The sequence below is a fragment of the Asparagus officinalis genome, chromosome 2 (assembly GCF_001876935.1).
Source record: "Asparagus officinalis chromosome 2, Aspof.V1, whole genome shotgun sequence".
NCBI lineage: Eukaryota > Viridiplantae > Streptophyta > Magnoliopsida > Asparagales > Asparagaceae > Asparagus > Asparagus officinalis.
Window position 1 is genome coordinate 39,188,608 of NC_033795.1, and position 19,960 is coordinate 39,208,567.

Consider the following 19,960-nt stretch of genomic DNA (forward strand, 5'->3'; position numbering starts at 1 on the left):
CAATGGCACCCTCGGTGTAGTGGTCACAACGTCAACGGCCGCCGTCGACGGAGAAATGGTCACCTGCAGAATGGGGGCCTCCCGTTGAAGCGGAGATTCTCGCGCCGATGAATGACCCCCAGCCAACGCTTCCATAGGAGCAGGAGATCCCCCTATTCGGCCAGGCGCGTCCTCAAGCGCCAAATCCTCTGCCTCACTGGACAATGCCTCGTGAACTGAGATATTGTCATCCTCCTCAGATTCGCCCGCCTCAGATGAGCGATTCACCCAAGAGTGAGGATCCTCCTCACCTGCGACTTCACGGTTAGGGTCAATTACAAATGCACAAAAAAAGAGGTTAACAGAGACCCCTCGAAAGGGACCCTACTAACAGTCGAGTACGGGAAGAAAAGTGATGCTAAAACACACACTTACCCGAGCCGGTGGGCCCCTCCTCATCTCCAGCCTCCCCTTCCTCGTCGGAAGGAATGGAAATCACCTTCTCAATCGCACCTGCATAGGTCCAATACCAATGGCAAAAGGTATGAGATCATCGTTGCGATCAAAGACGCTATTACAAAAGAAAAATTACCTCCTAATGCGGGCACAGAAGCCGCTGGAGCTCCCGTCGGTAACCTCTCGCCAGATCGCGGAGGAGCGTCTCTCATAGTCGCCGGAGCCGCCCCCGATGCAGCAGAAGAGACGGGCAATACGACTCCAGACGTCGCCGCTCCGGGGATACCCACCTGGGGAACATCATCCTGACCTTCCGCCGCTCGGACGGTTTCCGCCATCACATCACGACGGACCTTCTTAGCCGCTCCCGCTCGGGAACTCTCAGCCACTGCCTCCCGCTGACGCTTCGAGAGAAGCGAGCTACTCGGGGATAGCAGAGGCGCCCCCATTTGTCCGATTGTCGGACTCTGGACTGGAGCTCGAATATCGGGAGCCTCGGATTCACCACCAGCATCGAAGCCCTCATGGTCCTCCACGGGATCCTCCGAGAACAACTCCCTGGCAGTTTGGTGGCCCCTTCTCTTTGAAGAACGGAGAGAGCCCCTGATGGGACGATCGCGTTCCGCCAGACATGAGCTTTGGAACCAGAAGTTGGCAGGGTCAGCACTAGCACCCCGATACCACCGACAGTACAAGAGCGTGTGGTGTAAATCGCGGTCCTTCGCAGGCAGCTCAAAACGAGCTTGAGTACCTCCAGCATGGGTCCAGAACCACCCCCGAGCGCCGTCAACCAGTCCTCCTTCAAAGTGTAGGCGAGGGTTGACGTTGCCCACATACAATTGATCATACCCAAACTGGCGGGCAAACCTGCAAGGGATGTATGGCTCGAGATAGCATGTGGAGCCTGTTCTCAGAACGTGATACCCCGGTCGAATGTCCACCAACCAGCGAAAGGCACCACGGGAAAGGATTGTGTGGTGATCCGCCGTCGGCGCATCCCTGAGAGATTCTCCATATCCACCCCCGCTAAAGTAAGGAAAAGATCGACGAAAATTATAGTGCCCGAAGTGGGAGAGCGTCTTCCTCGTATCGGGGATGTCCTTGCACTTCCAGGAGCACCTCTCCAAACGCTGGACAAAGGGGACAAACCTGTCTCCCTGAAGCGCTGCCGGGGCACTCATCAAGCATTCGCAGTGATAGACGAACCATGCCATCAAGTAGGTATACGGTAGCCCCACCCTAGGATTGGGGGTTCTGATAACTTCTCCTTCCCCCTCGTCGAGGACCGACACACGGCAGAATTGGCTCGTCAGAGTACGGAGCCCCCGATGGATGCACGCTATCGTCGCCGATACCAGGGAATAAGACTTCCCGTGAGCCAGGCAAACCGCCGGATACACGACCTCTATAGGAAGAGCCTCGAAGGAGTGAGTGGGGATTACGCACCTCTTCAGCCATAACATGAGGTACCCCGCGAGCAGCGCCTTCCCCGAGATGAGAAACTTCGCCTGATGATGGAATGAGTGAAGAACCGTACCAGACTTAAATCCGCCTTCGTCGCGGTCGAGAATCACGGTGCTTCCTTCTTTAGCTATCCTCGCCTCCACTTCGGGCCTCATCATCCTCGAAAGAGTATCGTTTTATCTGAATTGACTGTTGTGGCGATCGCTTCCACGACTGTCGTTGTGACGCTTGATCAGCAGCGAACCTGGGTACGAACTCTGATTGGCTTTCTTCGACCCTCTGTCTTTTAGGATAGCGTCTAGTCGAGGTGGTGACAGACTCGATTTCCTTCTGCTTTTCGTCTTTACTTTCATGATGTCGAGAGGTAGGAATTGGGCCACCCCCAGTGTCATTGAAGGATCTGGTCGTACCACTCCCAATGTTATCGAGGGGAGAATCAGTCTTAACAACCATATTCAAATTCGGACCATTGGTATTTGTCCTATCTGGAATAGGCGTGGTTGGGGTAACGCAACAGCTAGGCCCAGCCTGATGATCCGATTTAGGAAATTTATGCCTTTCAGCTTGCAACTCTCTTATTTGCCGCATAGCCGATTCCATCTTGCCCTCAAATTCTTCTTTCTGCTTGATTAGTGCTTCTTGAACTATTTGCCGCTGCAGCCCCATCTCTCTGTCGTCGCCCTGCCCGTTGCCGCTCGTCATTGCCACCTCGAGCTACTGTGTACGTCGCCGAAATAACAAGTAGCATCGCTGCCACCTCATCCGCGGATCCGTAGTCTCGCACGGCGACGTCGCTGCAGCCCCATCTCTCTGTCGTCGCCCTGCCCGTTGCCGCTCGTCATTGCCACCTCGAGCTACTGTGTACGTCGCCGAAATAACAAGTAGCATCGCTGCCACCTCATCCGCGGATCCGTAGTCTCGCACGGCGACGTCGATTCGTTCGACGAAAACCCCGAGGCAAGATCCCTCTTGCTCAGATCTGAATTCCATACCTGTTATAAATTATTTGCATAGTATATTTGTGATTTTTCTTGGAAGAGGTTCCAGTCCATTGTAAATCTTCAATCAAGTCTGGATGAACCCAAAGGATTTCAACGTTTGGAGCTGTGTGCGGCACAAGTCCTTTTTGGCGCTATCCATGCGGGTCGTCGTTCACCGTCTTCATCCCGACTTTGGTGATGTGCTTTGGCTCGAACCAAGTCGTATTTTGATAACGGAATCATTTTGGAGAATTTATAATATTTAAAAAGAATTTATTTTGAGAAAAAGAATTATTTTAGAATAATAATTGATGAGAAATAATTTTAAAGAATTTATTCTAGGAAAGAGAATTTTTTGGATTATTATAATAAGAGATAATTTTTAAAAGAAATTATTTTGGGAAAGGAATTATTTTCTGAATTACGTAGTTGCTGTTCATGATTACATTTCATGTTTTGTGAATATTTTACTGTATTCGACATGTCATGATGTGGTTGCGTGAAATTAATGTTATTATTATCTCGTTGTGGTGTTTGAGAACCTTGGTAGTTTATGACTAGAATGACCTGTGTGACGTGAGTAAGACCTAAAAGCGAGAAGAGTTGGGATGTGGAAGTCATGGTTCATGTAATTGGATAAGACTGTTGATATATCTTCCAGGTTCGTACCAGTGGATCGGTGTCGCCACTGGGGTTGGTATGTTGAGTCACAGTGGATCGGTGTCGCCACTGGGGGCTGATTGGTTGGGTCAAAGTAGATCGGTGTCGCTACTTTGGTTCATGAATTTATTTGATTGGATGCACATGGGGATATGCGAACAGTCAGTTATCCGATGATATGAGCGTTGACTCTGAGTGAGATATGTGTCAGTGACATGTTATAGGATGGCTAGTTACATGACTTGTTACCAGTGGATCGGTGTCGCCACTGGGGTTGGATTGTTGGATCAAGGTGAATCGGTGTCGTCACCTTGGTTAGGTTTTATGGATTCTTGTGAGACGTAGATCAGTTGTATTTCTTTCCATACATAGTACAATTCGAGACATATGGTATATACATGAGGGTTTCCTTGTTTGGATTATTTCGCTCGACGTACTACGTCTCGAGTTGTAGATTTTTAAATATTAATTCCATCTAGTTGTATGACCTTGTGACTTGGATGATTATTCTGATCGCTAGCTACAAGATTTTGTTACTCGATTGATATACGGATCCTTATGATTATCATGTTTTGGTAGTGGATTGCATGTGATTTTGTTGGATTACCAGTTGCACGTTCTTTTGTCGTTTCGGTTGTCGTATCATTTTCCGCATTGGATTTCCGTTCGTTCTATTTTCTTTGTGGGGTCGGCTCTGGTGTACGTCAGACTTAGAGGAAGAACAGGTCCAGCTTGGAGATACACCAGAGCCAGGAGATACTCAGCAGAAGTGCCTTGTAGACGGAGCAGAAGAAGAACTGAGCTTAGTTATTTCTTTCAGTTGCTTTTGTAGCATTTCCTTTTCCGCCTGATATTTTATATTCTTTAGTATTTTATTCAGATAGTTTGTATAAGGGCATGTTGACCCGATTATTATGTCTGGGATGAATATTCATTGTGATATGTATTATTTTATTCTGTGTTGTCTATTATATTCTTGCTATCTGTGATCGAGGACCTGTGACTTCGCATTGTATTTATTTCCAGACGCTTAGGCGTATTGGATTTGAGAAGAAAAGAAAAAGATTAATGATATATATATATATATATATTATATATATTATATATATAATATTATATATATATATATATAATATAATATATATATTATATATATATATATATATAATATATATATATAATGAGGTCTTCCTCAATTTAATACGTCGGCGGCTTGTTCAGCCTGTTCGCATTCCTGGGTATTTTGGAAACGGGGCGTGACAGTCATTCTACAAAATTAAGAAGTGGAAAGTGGTAGCCATAGTTCAATCAGCAATAGGCTACTATGGATCACACACTTGTCAGCAGGTTGGCTATGAAAAGCTTTAATAAATTCAAAATAGTAGGGTGCCAGTGGATGCATACATTAAGGATTTACCTATACAAGGTGGAGTTTAGGCCGACTTCTATGAAATCTAGTAGGGAGATCCTAGAGCCTTGTAGAAAGTAGTATAAAGCATGTGGCCATTATTTTGCTATAAAATAGGAACGGAAGTGATACCGTAGTTTAAAGCTTGGCTACTATGGATATAAACTTGGTACGAGTTTATACGTGATCATTGAAGAGTGCGTGAAGTATTAGTTCAAGGCTTAGTTCACCATATACTTAACTACTCTTCAATTGATCTAGGTGAGATTCAAGTCCTAGCAATATGTTCACTATGCACATGAAACTAAAAATGCCCAAAGGTGAAGTTTGAAACTTGTTGGAGTTTGTTAGATTTATTTCTTATTATAGGTGAAAATTTCAAGAAATTCTTAAATAATCTTCTATAACATTCAGCTGAACCATTGGTTTGGGCAGTTTTGGCCATAGGCCGTAGATTGTGATTACCGGGATGAGTTGCAATGGATGTTATTGTCTAACTGAGAGCTGGTCTTGAGGTAGAATGCGATCTTTGGGCTTTCAAACTTAAATGAGTTAATAATTTTAATCTAGATCAATTAAATCGGCATCATAATCGCAGCAATTTGATGGGATAATAATTGAAAAGGTTTAATAACTTTAAACATTATTTAGCTCTGTATATCAACAAATTCAAGGAGTTCTCTACATAGCCTACAGAGCTCTTTGCATAGTCCAAAGCAAAGTTTGGCATAACCAGTTGCAAAGTCTGTTCACACAAAGCGCTCCTGGTTGGTGCATTTCGGAGTGCTACCTCTGCTGTACCTAGAAGCAAATCGTGCTTGGGATCCTTACATAGGAGTACCAAAATAACACTTTAAGTAGCACGTCTAATGACGCACATTAGCTCCACCAAAATTCAACGAAAGAAAGATAAAATATAAAATTCCCTTGGTTTTCTACCAATCTTCTACCATCTACTCCCACACCTTTCATCTCACCCAACTTCATGTCACCTCAACTCCCACTGTAACTCCTTCCCAAACATGATTTGTAGTTTTGTCTCTCCTCTTCCCTCTCTCCACTTCCCTCTCTCCACTTCTCTCTTACCAAATTAAACTTTAGAATTAATCTCAATCACTCATTAAACTATCAACGGTTATAATAAATAATAATAATCTCTATTCCGCTACATTTTTGTATGGAGACGATCCAAATTAAGGCTTCAAATAAAGTTTAATTGGCGACACTTGCTATTATAGTAATGCCTCCGTGATTCAATCACTGCAACAAAAATGGTAAAAGATGTGTGAATATATATACAAACAAAGAAAGAGAACCTTTCACTTTCAGAAAAGAAGTGGGGGTAGAAAAAGAAAAAGAAGTCTTCAGATACTAAGCCTCTTCGGTACTATAAGCACAATGCACTTAACTACTAAGCAACATTCATAGACTTAGTTATCTTTTTTTTATCCAAAAGAAAATATTTAATTGACCAGTTACATAACACCGCCATCAACTTTAAAGTCCCACTTCTCTCTTTCCACGGATCCAATTACAAAAGTGGGGCACGTGTGTTGCGCAGAATCTGCAGGGACTTTCCACGCACGCTTGTGGACATCTTGCATTATTGTTGCTATTACTCTTAAAAAAAAAATTAACCCCGAGGCTTCATTCAATAATTTCCCGCGAATGAAATGCTAAATAATCAAAATGTACTATCATAAACAGACCATCACATGGCCAGCTGGCTTGGTTATTATACTCACTGTATTCTGTGCAAAAGTAGAACCGTAACCGTAAGATTTTGTATTGATATCTGAGAATATTTTTAACTGGCATAAAACAGGTAGGCCTGTCTAAAAAGCATGGGCCTGGATATGGGCTCTCTCAGCGGCGCCCAGCCCGGGCCCGGCCCGACCTGGAGGCCCGGCCCGGCCATAACGGTCATAAACGGTCTTTTGATCGTTTTGTCCCCAAAAACGGTTAAAAAACGGCTATTTTGTGAGGTTATTTTGGTCATTTGCTTAGGGGGTTGGTTCTATAAGTAGAGGGGAGTTTTTATTTGTTTTCTTCACACCAAAACTCATCTACTTCTCTCTTATACTCTCTTATATTCTTATACTCTCTTATACTTTCTAATCCTTTCATCAAATAGCTTCCGGATCTGATTATGAAGAGTAAAACCTATCTCCCGATCTTGAAATGAGTCCTCCTACTGGGTCTACTCCTACCGAAGTTAATCCCGAATCCGGTGGCGACGAATCTGCACCAAGAGCTCCTAAAAGGCCAAGATCCGATGTGTGGAATTTTTACGAGAAGATCGACGTTACCAAGGATGAACACGGTAGGATCCTCACCTAGAAGGCTAAGTGTGCGTTGTGCGGCAAGATTTTTCAAGCTCATCATAAGTGCGGCACCAAGCACCTCAAACGCCATTTAGATAAACACAACAAAGGTCAGACTCCTCAAGGTGATATCCGACAATCTATGATTTCTCAATCATTCTCTTCTGGTAGTCTCGGTAGTTGGAACTATGACGCTGCCAGAACCAGGAAATGCGTAATCAGGTTTATCATTCTTAAAAACCTTCCTTTTAAATTAGTAGAAGATGATGAATTTGAAGATATGTTTAGAGATGGTTTTTATCCTGCATTTAAAAAAATTTCTCGTCAAACCTGTCAACGTGATATTTTAAAATATTATCAGGAGGAACAAGGAAAAATAATTTCTTATTTTAAAAATTTAAACTGTAAATTTTCTTTAACTTCTGATATTTGGACATCTAGAGCACAAAGTGGATATTTATGTATCACAGCACATTGGATTGATGAAAAATGACAAATGTTTAAAAGAGTTGTTTTTTTATTGCAATAGAAGAGTCACATACTGGTATTAATGTTGCAAATTTAATAATTGAAGAACTTATGAAATTAGAAATTTTAAAAAGAATATTTTCTCTTTCACTAGATAATGTAAGTAATAACAATGTAGCTGTTGATTTTATCAGATCAACTTTGTCATTGCCATGTCATGATAATCTTTTTCATATTAGGTGTATCTGTCATATTTTAAATTTAATTGTTCAAAGTGCATTTACTAAAATTAAACCCATGATAGAAAAGATTAGAACAGTTGCTTACATGCATAGTGCTTCTGAACAAAGACTTAAAAGATGGAAACAATTTTGTAAAAGAAAAAATGTAAAGCCTAGACTAATTCCAAAAGATGTTGACCATAGGTGGAATTCCACATATGCAATGTTAAGTGTAGCAATAGAATATAAAGACATTATAACTGATTTTATAAACTATTATGCTTCTAGTTCTAGTTCTGGTAGCACTTATGGAATAACTGAAGATGAATGGACAATTATATGTAATTTAAATAAAATGTTACAAGTTTTTTTATGATGCTACAATGTTATTATTTGGCTGTTATTATCCAACCATTACTTTAGCTACTTTATAAATTTTAAATATTCAAAATGTTTTTGGGAAATATCGTATGGATGATACTTTTGGACCTATGATTTTTCAAATGGAGAGCAAATTTAATAAGTATTTTAGGCCTATTCCTCATATTTTTGGTTGGGGGTTCTTATTGATCCATGCTTGAAGGATATTGGCATTCGAAGTTTGTTACAATCCTTGTATGATAATCAGATTATAGACTTAGATGATGGAACCACCCTTACTGCTACTGCTCATCATTTAGCTATTAGAAATTATTTTCAAACCTTACATGATGAGTATGCAGCTAGACATCGTGTAGCTACACAACAGTCTACAGCTTCGGTTTCTTCGAGCTCATCCCGAGGTAAAAGTGTAAGTTTTGATAGGTATGCAATGATAGCTGAGCTAACTGGTGGATCTGGACTTGGATCGTCATCATTGGAGGTTTCTGAAATAGATGAATATTTATTTGCTTCTTTAGTTAAATGTCAAGGAAATGCTTTAGATATTTTGCAATGATGGAAAGTATATGGATCAATTTCATATCCTATACTTTTCACCATGGTTCGTGACTTACTAACAGTGCAGGTTTCGACGGTAGCTTCGGAATCCGCCTTCAGCATAGCAGGACGTTTGATCGATGACCACAGGACATGCTTAGATCCGTATACTGTACAAGCGGTGATGTGCTTACAAGATTGGTGGAGGTATGAGAAACGAACGCAAGGCATCGATCGGATGGCTGGAATTGAAGGTAAATTTGAAGAATTGGGACTAGCAGATAGATATAAAGAATAAATAATATTAATCAAATTGTAGTTTTTATATCTTAGCTTAAAATTTATAAAGAATTATTTTGGAAATAGTTGCAAATGATAGTGATATTTTTTATATCTTAGCTTAAAATTTATAAAGAATTATTTTGGAAATAGTTGCAAATGATAGTGATATAGGTAAGTAGGTGCCAACCTAGTTGGGATGTACTTATCTATTGTGATGCGATGAATTACAAAATAAATTTGTACTTGTAATTTGTAAATGATTTATTAATTATTAATAAAGAATTTATTTTTATCATTTTTTATTTGTAATTTATGTCATTTTAAGTGATTAATAAAATTATTGTTTTTTATTAATTTTTCTTGTCTTTTTTTGTATAATTTAAATTTTAAATAAAATAAAAAAAAGAAAAGAAACCGGGCCGGCCAGGAACCCGGCCTGGTCGGGACGGGCCCGGGCTCGGACTCAGTCCGGGGTACCCGGGTCCGAGTCCGGCTCCGGTTTTGCCCGGCCCGGGCCCGGATTTCCAGGCCGGGCCGGTCCGGATGGACAGGCCTACATAAAAGTATTTGAGAATTGGCTTTTTCATGACCCAAGCTAAAATCATTTAGAAAAGTAGTTATAAGCTTTTTGTAAGACCTATTAATATATTAAAAAATTATTGACGCTATATTTATTTGAGATATACAAATCTCAGAAATTTATTGTTGAATAAAAGCAGTATACTATAAGAAGTATGTCTAGATAATATTTACATTTATAAATTTTGTTTTCAATTACATACTCTAATACGCTTTTAGCATGAAACTTATTTATTAAATTGCATAGAAATATTTATTTATATTTAATTGAAAACTTTATTAAAATTTAAAAATTAAGGTGTATAAACTAGAGTATATTACACATACAATTGCACAATCGTATAACATCATAGTTTTAGTTTTGGGCTATAATCTCTAAACTTTAAGATGTATGACAAGAGTTTTTTTTTACCACTACATATATTCAAGCCTACGGTGGGTTCATTAGTAATTCAATTATGTAGTAATAATCTAATGAATAGTCAGTCATTAAGGTCTAATAATTAGATAAAATAATCAATAACTTTAGGCAGATAATTTACGTATATCACATGGGTTATCATCATCATCGTTAATTATAGAAAAAATAAGGGGTGACAGCTCCGAAAGCCCATCGGATTTGAATTTTTGGGTTCCCAAGCCTTGAATGTTTCCCCAAGCATTGGGACCATCGTGGGTCCCACAAACTAATTAGTCCCACAAATGATCTAAAAAAATTCCAATCTCTCTTCTTTCTCCTCTTTATAACCCATAAAAAGTCTCAGATTGAGATTTCTTCTCCCATTCACTTTCCCATTTTTCAAGACTCCAATTCTAAAGCCTTGAACGTTTGTTTTCAGATCGGCGGATCAAAGGGTGAGCTGGGTTCCTCGTATTTTCTTTGAAAATTTTGTTTATTGGTGAGATCTCTTGATGGGTTTTTCCTCTTTGTTGTTTTCCTTGCTGAGTTTCGTGAATTTCTTATGAAAGGAAGTATAAGTTGTAAGGATAATATGCAATCTATGAATTTGTGCATATCAGCTGAAAAGGTGGCAGACCAAGTAATTTCCAGTATTGGGGTGTGATTGGTAAGCCTGAAAAATAATAGAAATAATTGCGCGAGTGAATTTAGTTTAAGGGGATGAAACTGTGTTATAAAGGGGTTTTCATTTAACTTGGTGAAGTTTGAGGATGTGGGTACTTATACTTTTGTGTCATTTCTTAAAGCCATTTGGAAATGTTGCGCAAAATTGGACTTGTAGTAAGTTTTTCATTGATATAATGCTTGATCCATGCAAATTAAGGTCTTATGTTGTTATCTTATATGTAAATACCGATTACTCGATTTATAGAGTAGAAGTATAGGCACAAGATTTAGTTACCAAAATATTAATTTATTGTTGCTTCTATTTCTCTATTGAATCCATGGTTTACTTATTATGACACCTCCCTAAAGTGATATGGGTGGGAAAACATGGTGAGCTTGTTATGTAAAAGGAGAAAATTGGAGTATTTGGTTTGAGCATGTCAGCAGTTGATCCTTATCTTTTTCATCTTAGCAAGCTATTCAAATAAAACAGAAATGTTCAGGTATGAAAACTATGGGTTGTTATTGAGAATTGTTCAATCAAAATATTCGAACATGACTCTGAGTATGAAACGTGACGAATTCCCAAAAGCAGGAGCAATCCTTGAACTTGAAACTCCGGATCAATGGTGAAGATTGTGGACGTACTTCACTTAACACTTCTCTATTGTCATAATTGATAGGTGAGATAATCGTCATTCTAGCATTACTCCACCACCAAACAGGAGATGTTAAAACTTATTAGATTGTGTCATTGATGATGACATTTGGAAGCACATTGATTATACTGGGAGGTTGGACGATGTGGACTTGTCTGATGATTTACATCATGCATGTAGCTATAAACTTATTAGATGGGTTGACATAAGGGAGAGATTATTGGTGGATGAAATAAGTAAAGTTTTAGAAAATAGGCTGTTATAGCTATGAGTGAATGGATTTTTTGAACTCCATACAAAAGTTTGATTTCTTATACAATCTTTTCTTTTTAAATCTTCTACACATGTTAAAGTTGATTTCATGTTCTTGAGCAACATATTTGTAGACATCATCATTTTTACTTTGCATCATAATGTTTATATACACTATGAATTGTCTTAATGGGTTGTCATGATTTTCACATGAACAACAAAAACTCACCTTGCTGCCTCCTTACTGTGAGGAAAAAAACATTTTATGACGAGATACTGACCAAGAAATGCAATCATCAATCATAATCTTCTAAGAAAATAAAGACATTGTTGCAAAGTTATTTAAAATCTAGGTATTTAGTTGGGTAGTAGATTTGTATAAAAAGTTATACGTCATTAGAATTTCAAACTGTAGGACAACATATGACTGTGTTTATGTCTACATATGTATTTACGCTATTAATCTCATATTTGTGGAGCGATAGACTCTTTTACAAATCTTTTCAGGAACTCAAAGTCAGACAAGCTGCTAAACTTTACCTTACATTTCTAAGAAGCCTCTAAACTCTTTTCAGGAACTCAAAGTCAGATAAGCTGTTAAACTTTACCTTACATTTCTAAGAAGCCTCTAAACCTATATTTTGACCCATTAAGCTCCTGTAGTTTTTATTTGCATTCTAGTTATAGCCCCCATGGTGGTTCTCCACTCTGAAGTCTGAACAAGCCAAAAAACACCATTTTAGTGAAGATAAACTTGGAATATTGTAGCTTCTTAATTAATTCTCAACATTAGACAGCATAGACGCTAAATGGTCTTTCCCAAATTTGAGAGGAAATGACCTCCAAGATCAATTTTGCTCTAAATGATCTCCCCCTGGTCTGGTCAAAGGGATTGTAATCATCCCATGTGCCTAGCATGTGACTCTTTTTACAACATTGCCATTGTGCCCTTGCTGAAATAGTATTTTTGGTTGTGTTTAGGGTGGAGAACCACCATGGGGGCTAAAAAGAACGAAAATAATAACTATAGGGTTAATGGGTTAAAATAATAGTTTAGGGGCTTGTTAGAAATGTATGGTAAACTTTCGAGGCTTATCTGACTTTGAGTTCTCTTTTTATATATCATAATCAAGAAAAACATTGCAGAATATCAATGACATGAGTAGTACATGAACGTAACCCTTAATGGTACTTTTTGTTCTTGCCTTATTGGTCATTGCCATGCAATGATGCCTTTTTTAATTTTTTTTATCTAGGAAGATGCCATATTTTCTTTAGTTCACAAGATTCATTTCCATGTCATGGGACACAGGTGAGGTGACCTAGTGTTAGGCCATGCCAACTTTTTGCAAAAATAAAATGTGCCGGTAACACCATTGTTGAGGATAATAAGATTGGATTACACAGTTACATTAAAAGATGGTTGGTCTTGAAATTTTTACATTGCATCCGAATTCAGCCTTCATTAAAGTTAGTTCCTTGGCATATACAGATTATGATGCAAGATTCTTAGATAAGAGTAAACTAGGCGCCATGGACACTTCAACATGAAGCTGTGTCATGCCGCAAAATTGTGGGGCATGTGTAAAACACCTGTGTAGTTCTGTTCTCTATATACTTTTCAGTACTCATTATGTGTTGTTTTTCCCCTTTTTTGGTAATGCATTAAGACCATCAACTGCATTTAAGTTTGGCATGAACAATTTCATTTTTTATTCTCCCTCTACTTTTAGATAAAGTGGAACTTTTGGTTGCTTTAAAACTTTTTTTTTCATGCCTTGAACAGAATATTTGAAACTAATTGGTCTACAAATAAAAGTTCATGCGTTTATTTGCTCCAATAATTCCTCATAATCACTTATTACCAATTACAATTTGAGATTTGTAAATCCACTAGAAAAAATTTTATGTTGAAGTTCGAAAGGGTAATCCCATGATCCTATAGATATCAGTAAGATAAGGCTACTTCAGGGCCCAAGAGAGAGACAAAAATGGAATGTAGGCCTTTAATTAAAATTGGGCCGCACTGGAGATATTTAGATATGTGGACCATGGAGGAATGTGTACATGAATGCGGGGACCATATTATTGAGCATAACTCAACCATGCCATTGCAATGATGTAACTAAACTATTAGGTATGAGCAGTGTTATCGAGGCGCAATGCGCAATGCGGGGCGCAAAGGTCCCTTACGCGCACCATGCGCAAGGCGCACAACGAGGCGCGCGCCTCACTAATTGAGGCGCATAACTCAAACTAATATTTGCCAACATCATAAGATAGAAACATATAAGCAACATATTAGTTACCTACATCCAAAATTATGAGAATATCAACTTAAATCATCAAATTATGCTAACTGAATTTTTAAAGTAACAAAAAAATACAAGAAACATGTATTTAAATCATCAAATTAAGTGATTAACAATTATGAGCATATGTTTATAAATTACCACATAAAAAGACTAAGAAGTATAATTAACAAACATGACTGTTCATAATTTTCTAGTTAGCATTCTTAATTGATATTTGCTACTTAGCTTGAAAAGATGATGAATAAATGTAACAATTACATATTTATATGTTCATAATTTGCTAGTTAGCATGCTAATTAGAGAAGAAAGTTACAATTAACAAACAAGTATACTAAATTACTAATTATTGTTTCCTTTTAATAGGTTAAACATGAAAAGATAAAAATAGATTAGCAACTAGTAAGAAAGAGTATATTACATGATATAAATATGTAATTATGTAAATTATTTTAAAAAAAATAGAAGAAAGAGTATGTTACACAACACAGATGCGAGGCGCATGCGAGGCGCGCGCGAGGCGCACGCGAGGCGCGAGAGAGGCGCATGCGAGGCGCACGCGAGGCGCGCGCCTCGCTGCGTGCAGCGCCCGGCCTCGCGTGCGGGGCGCATTTCGCCCAGGCCGAAGCGCCCCGCGCCCGGGGCGCGCCCGAGGCGCGCGCCTCAATAACACTGCGGTATGAGAAATGATCTTCCATGTAATGGCTGAAGCCAAAATTTCCAAAATACAACTTAGACTAGATGACTTACATGTGAACTTCATGAGATTGAAATTTCTACGACAGATAATATTTGTGGTGGCATTTCAGATTAGTTGCTCAATGGTTGTTTACTTAAATAAAACTATGATAAATTAATATTATTCAATACAAATGTGAGATATATTGAGCTACACCATATAAAAACAGCCAATATCTTCTCCTTTTTGCTAACTGTAATAATATATGATAGAATGATAGGTTAAAATTTTGGTATGGATGTGTGATGTTATTAACTTGTAATATTATTTGAAACATGAAATTACCCAGATATATAATTGTTTGTACATGAATAAGATGATATATGTGATCCTAAGATTCTTTATGTAATCTCGACGAACATATTATGTTATGTCTAACTATCTGAAAAGGACTTATCCTTTTCCTAAATCATTTCGAACTATTGGTACAGAATCTATGATCTATCAGCTTCAGACGACCTTTCAGGGCCAAACGGACATAAATAATTATTGCTCAATCATGAGGCAGGTTTAGCCATCCTGAGACCTGAATATCTCAATCTGCCTTTGTCCTTTTAATAAGATTTTTATTGAGTAGTCAAGAAAACATTGTCATATTTATCTCGATACACAAGTGAATTCTCACAAGATCAGTGAGTGACAAAAATAGACATAGTAAAAAAAAGTTAGAGAGTAGAACAGGCAATTAGTATGGAAATGATAACCATTAGTATGCTTGCTGAATTTTCTTTGATGGTGAGAGAGCCTTGGTGAACTTCTTGTAGCTTGTTGATGAGAGAATAGATGAAAAAAATTTCTAGAGAATGAGAATATGATTTTGCTTCATTGAGAGGCAACCCTATCTGATTGAGTTCAGAAAGTTTCTAGTATTACTAACATGCTCAAAAATATTATTATTAAATATTGTTCAGTATGAATGACTGGAAAGGTTTAAACTATGTTGTTCAGTATGAATGAATAGAAAGGCTTAAACTATAAGTATGAGTTCAATAAATCTATTTGTACAATTTATATCCCCCGGTAGAATTTGGCTTACTATTGCAACCAGGTTTTTACCAGTTCTAGCATTATATTAATTTTTCACATATTACTTCAGCTTTCATGTGTCAAGTGTTTGGATATGTAAACAATCAAGATAAGAAAATTATCTCTTCATAAAATAACTACTTATCATTTTTGAATGGCGAATTTTATTGGGTGTTATATATTCTTAAATTTTCTTATAAAGACCCCATGAGTTTCTTGCATAGGGCTTACTCTCTTTCTCCCCCCTTGCAGATTGACAAAGAGAGAAGGAAAAAAGAAGAAAATATGGCTATTGAATTCAAGGAAATTATAATGCATATCAGGAAGGGTGTAACATCTTCCATTAGAATTAGCTATAGATCTGTTCGTGCTCATCCTTATATATCAGGCTTGCTGTTTCTCTTGCTCCTACTGTATAGAGCTTTTCCTGTGGTATTTGCTTTCCTTATTTCTTACTCACCCGTGATTATTTCAACTGCTATACTTCTTGGAACTCTTCTAAGTTATGGCACACCAAATATCCCTGAAATTGAAGAAGAAATTAAAAAAGCTCAAGAAATATCCTCGCTGCAAATGGGGAGTCCTGTAGATGATGTTATTCTGAAAAAAGATGAGAAGTTTACAGTAGAAACTCATTTAGAAAATGATTTGGTGGTTAGTGAGAGAGCAACAGAAAAGGCTGTCGGTGAGGCAAGCTATAGTTCTAATAATGAGATAGAAAAGGAAGAAAATAGTGAATCTATAGACAACAAGGCTGAGCTTGCAGTGGAATTGGATTCAAATATCCATAATGTTCCTATAAATGATCAAAAAGAACTTGATGGCCTCAGAGTACAAATTGCCAAGCCTTTATCCGATAGCCTTTTCGATTCAGCTTTAGGTTCACCTTGGCAGACAGTGGAAAAAAATGATGCATCTTCTAATTCTGATTCTGATGGTGATGAAAGTTCATCTCCTGATGCTTCTTTGGCCGATATCATACCAATGCTCGATGAGCTTCATCCATTATTGGACTCTGAACTACCACAGCCCACAATTAGAGCCCATGATGACTCAGATTCTTCTTCTTCTTCTTCTGCTTCATTTCAAGACCATGAATCAGATGATGAGGTTAAAAATGAAGAGGCAAAGGAGAAAGATGAAAAAAATGAGGAAGTTCCATGGACTGAAGATGATCAAAAGAATGTCATGGACCTTGGCTACTCCGAAGAGGAAAGAAATCGGAGATTAGAGAATTTAATTGCAAAACGAAGGCTAAGAAAACTTCAGAGTCAGAGGTATGAAATTGAGAGAAATCTAATAGATTTTGATAGCTTCTATCCTTCACCAATTCCGCCTATTTCAGCTCCAAGGAGAAATCCTTTTGATATTCTTTATACGTCCGATTCAAATCTTCCCGGTTCCGCACCTTCAATCTTGCAACCGAGACAAAATCCTTTTGACCTCCCTCATGATCAAGTGGACGAAATCACCACTCTATCAAAGGATTTTTTGAATCATAATGATTTTCTCTCTGCTGCACAAAGAGAAAGGCTATCCAGATTTCATGAGCGCTCAATAGGTGGGCCATCATTTTTAGGCGATTCTAGCGGAGAAAACAATGGATCAAAGTTGAATCCATTTTTTGTTGCAGAGAGAAGTGAACTAATTCATCCAGAAATACAGCAGGAGAGTCCAACAATGTCTCCTATCAGCATTGATTTCAAGACAACAGACATGGAAGAGACTCATCAGGATGCTAGCAACTTGACGGAGGAAATTGGAAAAGGAGAAGATAATTTGCCTGCTTGTGAAACTGGAAAGCTTGAAATGATTGAAGAAAAGTATGACGATTCTGATTCTTCTTTGTCAGAAGAAAAGGAAAAGATCTCTGAGGCCCATATTCATGAAACATCAGCTGATCTGGAGAAGGAAAACCCTGTTTATGATTCTGACCAATCCAAAATCGGACAACGCCAAACTGACATTTTGACCCTTGATGAAGCACTGCTCCATGAAGGTAAAAAAAGGGATTAATTACATTTAGGTACACTGAGGTATTGTTTAATTACACGGGTGACGAACAGTGTGTGTATCAGCATGGGCAAGTTTGAGATTATAATTGTAATTACACAGGTGGCCCTAGAGTTTGTTTATTTTGTCATTCTCAGTGTTGCCTGTGTAGATACAACCGGTAATCTCATGGTTACCCATGGGCAAGTTTGAGATTATAATTGTAATTACACAGGTGGCCCTAGAGTTTGTTTATTTTGTCCTTCTCAGTGTTGCCTGTGTAAATACAACCGGTAATCTCATGGTTACCCATGTAGATACACAGGCCTCAAGGTCACTCATGCATTGGCTACCTAAATGTAACTGATCAAAAAAGTTCATATAATTCTTTGCCATACATATTAGACTAATCCTCATGATCATAATACTTGGTGACATATCGTTTTTGCAGGTGGAGAAAATACCATCTTCAATCCTCTGCCATCCGATGAGCAAGAAGATCTGTTAGAAGTGGCTTCACCTCCAAGGTCATTACAGGCAAACGATTTACTAGAAGACCGAGATCTTTCAGTAGTTAAAACCAGAGAAGAAGATTCAGTAGAATCTTCAGGTCTGTCAATGGTGAAAGAAGATGAATCAAAACTAAGAGAGATCCCTGGAATCAAGGAACATGATGCTATGCAGGTTGGAATATCAGAAATTAGTGGAAATGAAGAAGCTGGGAAAATTATGCAGTCCTCTAGCTCATCCTCTGTGGATACTGAGTCAAGTAAAGATCATTTGGTTAATGTGGATAGAAGCATTCAGTCTGAAGGAAATGATATGATCAATGGACCAGTAAAAGAAGAGTCAGTGATTCGTCCATCTCCTGAAGCTGGTGTTGAAGAATCTCAGGTTAGTATTTTATACTTATCTTTAATCCCTGAGAAACAGCAGCGACAATAACAACAAAGCCATTATCCAAAATGTTTAGGGTAGGCAACATGAATCCTATTCTTCCATTCCATTCTGTTTCGTGACATCTTTGTTAATTTAACATTATCATATCCTTCGCAATTCCTTCCAACCAAGTATTATATCTTTTAACTAAGAAAGATTTACATAAATATTAATCAGGGTAAATTTTACAAAACCTGCTTAACTTTGAGGTGTTTGTTCAACACCCTTTAAACTTTATAAATCAGAGGAACCACATAATGTGAGGAACATAGAGGAAAATCTAACTGCTTATCAATGATAATATTGGAATATAAAATTATAACCCTCAATCCTCAGCAAAACTTTGGAGCTTTGGTGCAGTGATATTGTCCTTTGACATGGTATAAAAGCAGTTCGAGTTCAAATCTTATTGGACATGAATTTCTGAAGCAGATATTTAAAAAAGAATGTATTGCTCCGTGATTCCTGGTTATGGCCCGTGCCAAACCTCTTAACCTGCAGGGACATGTTAGAGTATAAAATTATTACCCTTGACACACACCTAGGGATGAGTCCAAAATTGTTTGGCTTGGGGGCTCATTTTCATGGATGAGTAAATAAAGTCAAGCATGTTATCAATTAAATCATCTTTCATTTTGTTAATTGAAAAAATGATCGTCCTCCATAAATTTGACAATACAAATAACACAGAGACTATTATATCTCAATTCAACTATTCTAACAAGCAATGAGAACTCAATTTAAATGCTCATTCAAATACTTCTTAATCCTTATCTTTCCATAGAACAACAATGTAAATGTGTATTCTCTATAATCTTAAATGTAATATTTTTGCTTTCTTTATGAATTTTAAATTATTACAAAATAGTGTTTTTCCAGTATTATTCTCTTAAATATTTCATATTTTGAAGTTAGTCCCTCAAATCATTGAAATTGCTAATAATTCCCCAATTATAGTAAGTTGTTTCAAAAGTAGTGCATTAAATCATTAATATTATTGTTAGATCCACCAATTCTTATTAATTGTTTCAATTTAATCCTTCTAATCAAGAGTAGCACTTTAATCAAGAGTAACAGTACAAGATGAAGAAATTAGGGGGCCACATAACAATTTTAATAATTTGAGAGTCTAGATTCAATATATTAAAGATTTAAGGGACTAATACCAAAAACCTATACAAAATAAAAAATTTATAAGGGTTTTTCTAGAATAATGCCAGTTAGCAATAGCAAATC

General features: G+C 37.9%; 1 protein-coding gene across 1 annotated transcript in view; it reads left to right on the forward strand.

Annotated features, from left to right (window-relative positions):
* LOC109830679 overlaps positions 10,438-19,960 on the forward strand; it is an 18,581-nt gene continuing 9,058 nt past the window's right edge. Inside the window, exons 1-3 of the mRNA XM_020398026.1 lie at positions 10,438-10,594; positions 16,046-17,792; positions 18,237-18,679. Of these exons, the coding sequence (XP_020253615.1) occupies positions 16,079-17,792; positions 18,237-18,679 (2,157 nt within the window). The 5' untranslated portion in view covers positions 10,438-10,594; positions 16,046-16,078. The remainder of the gene's footprint in view (positions 10,595-16,045; positions 17,793-18,236; positions 18,680-19,960) is intronic.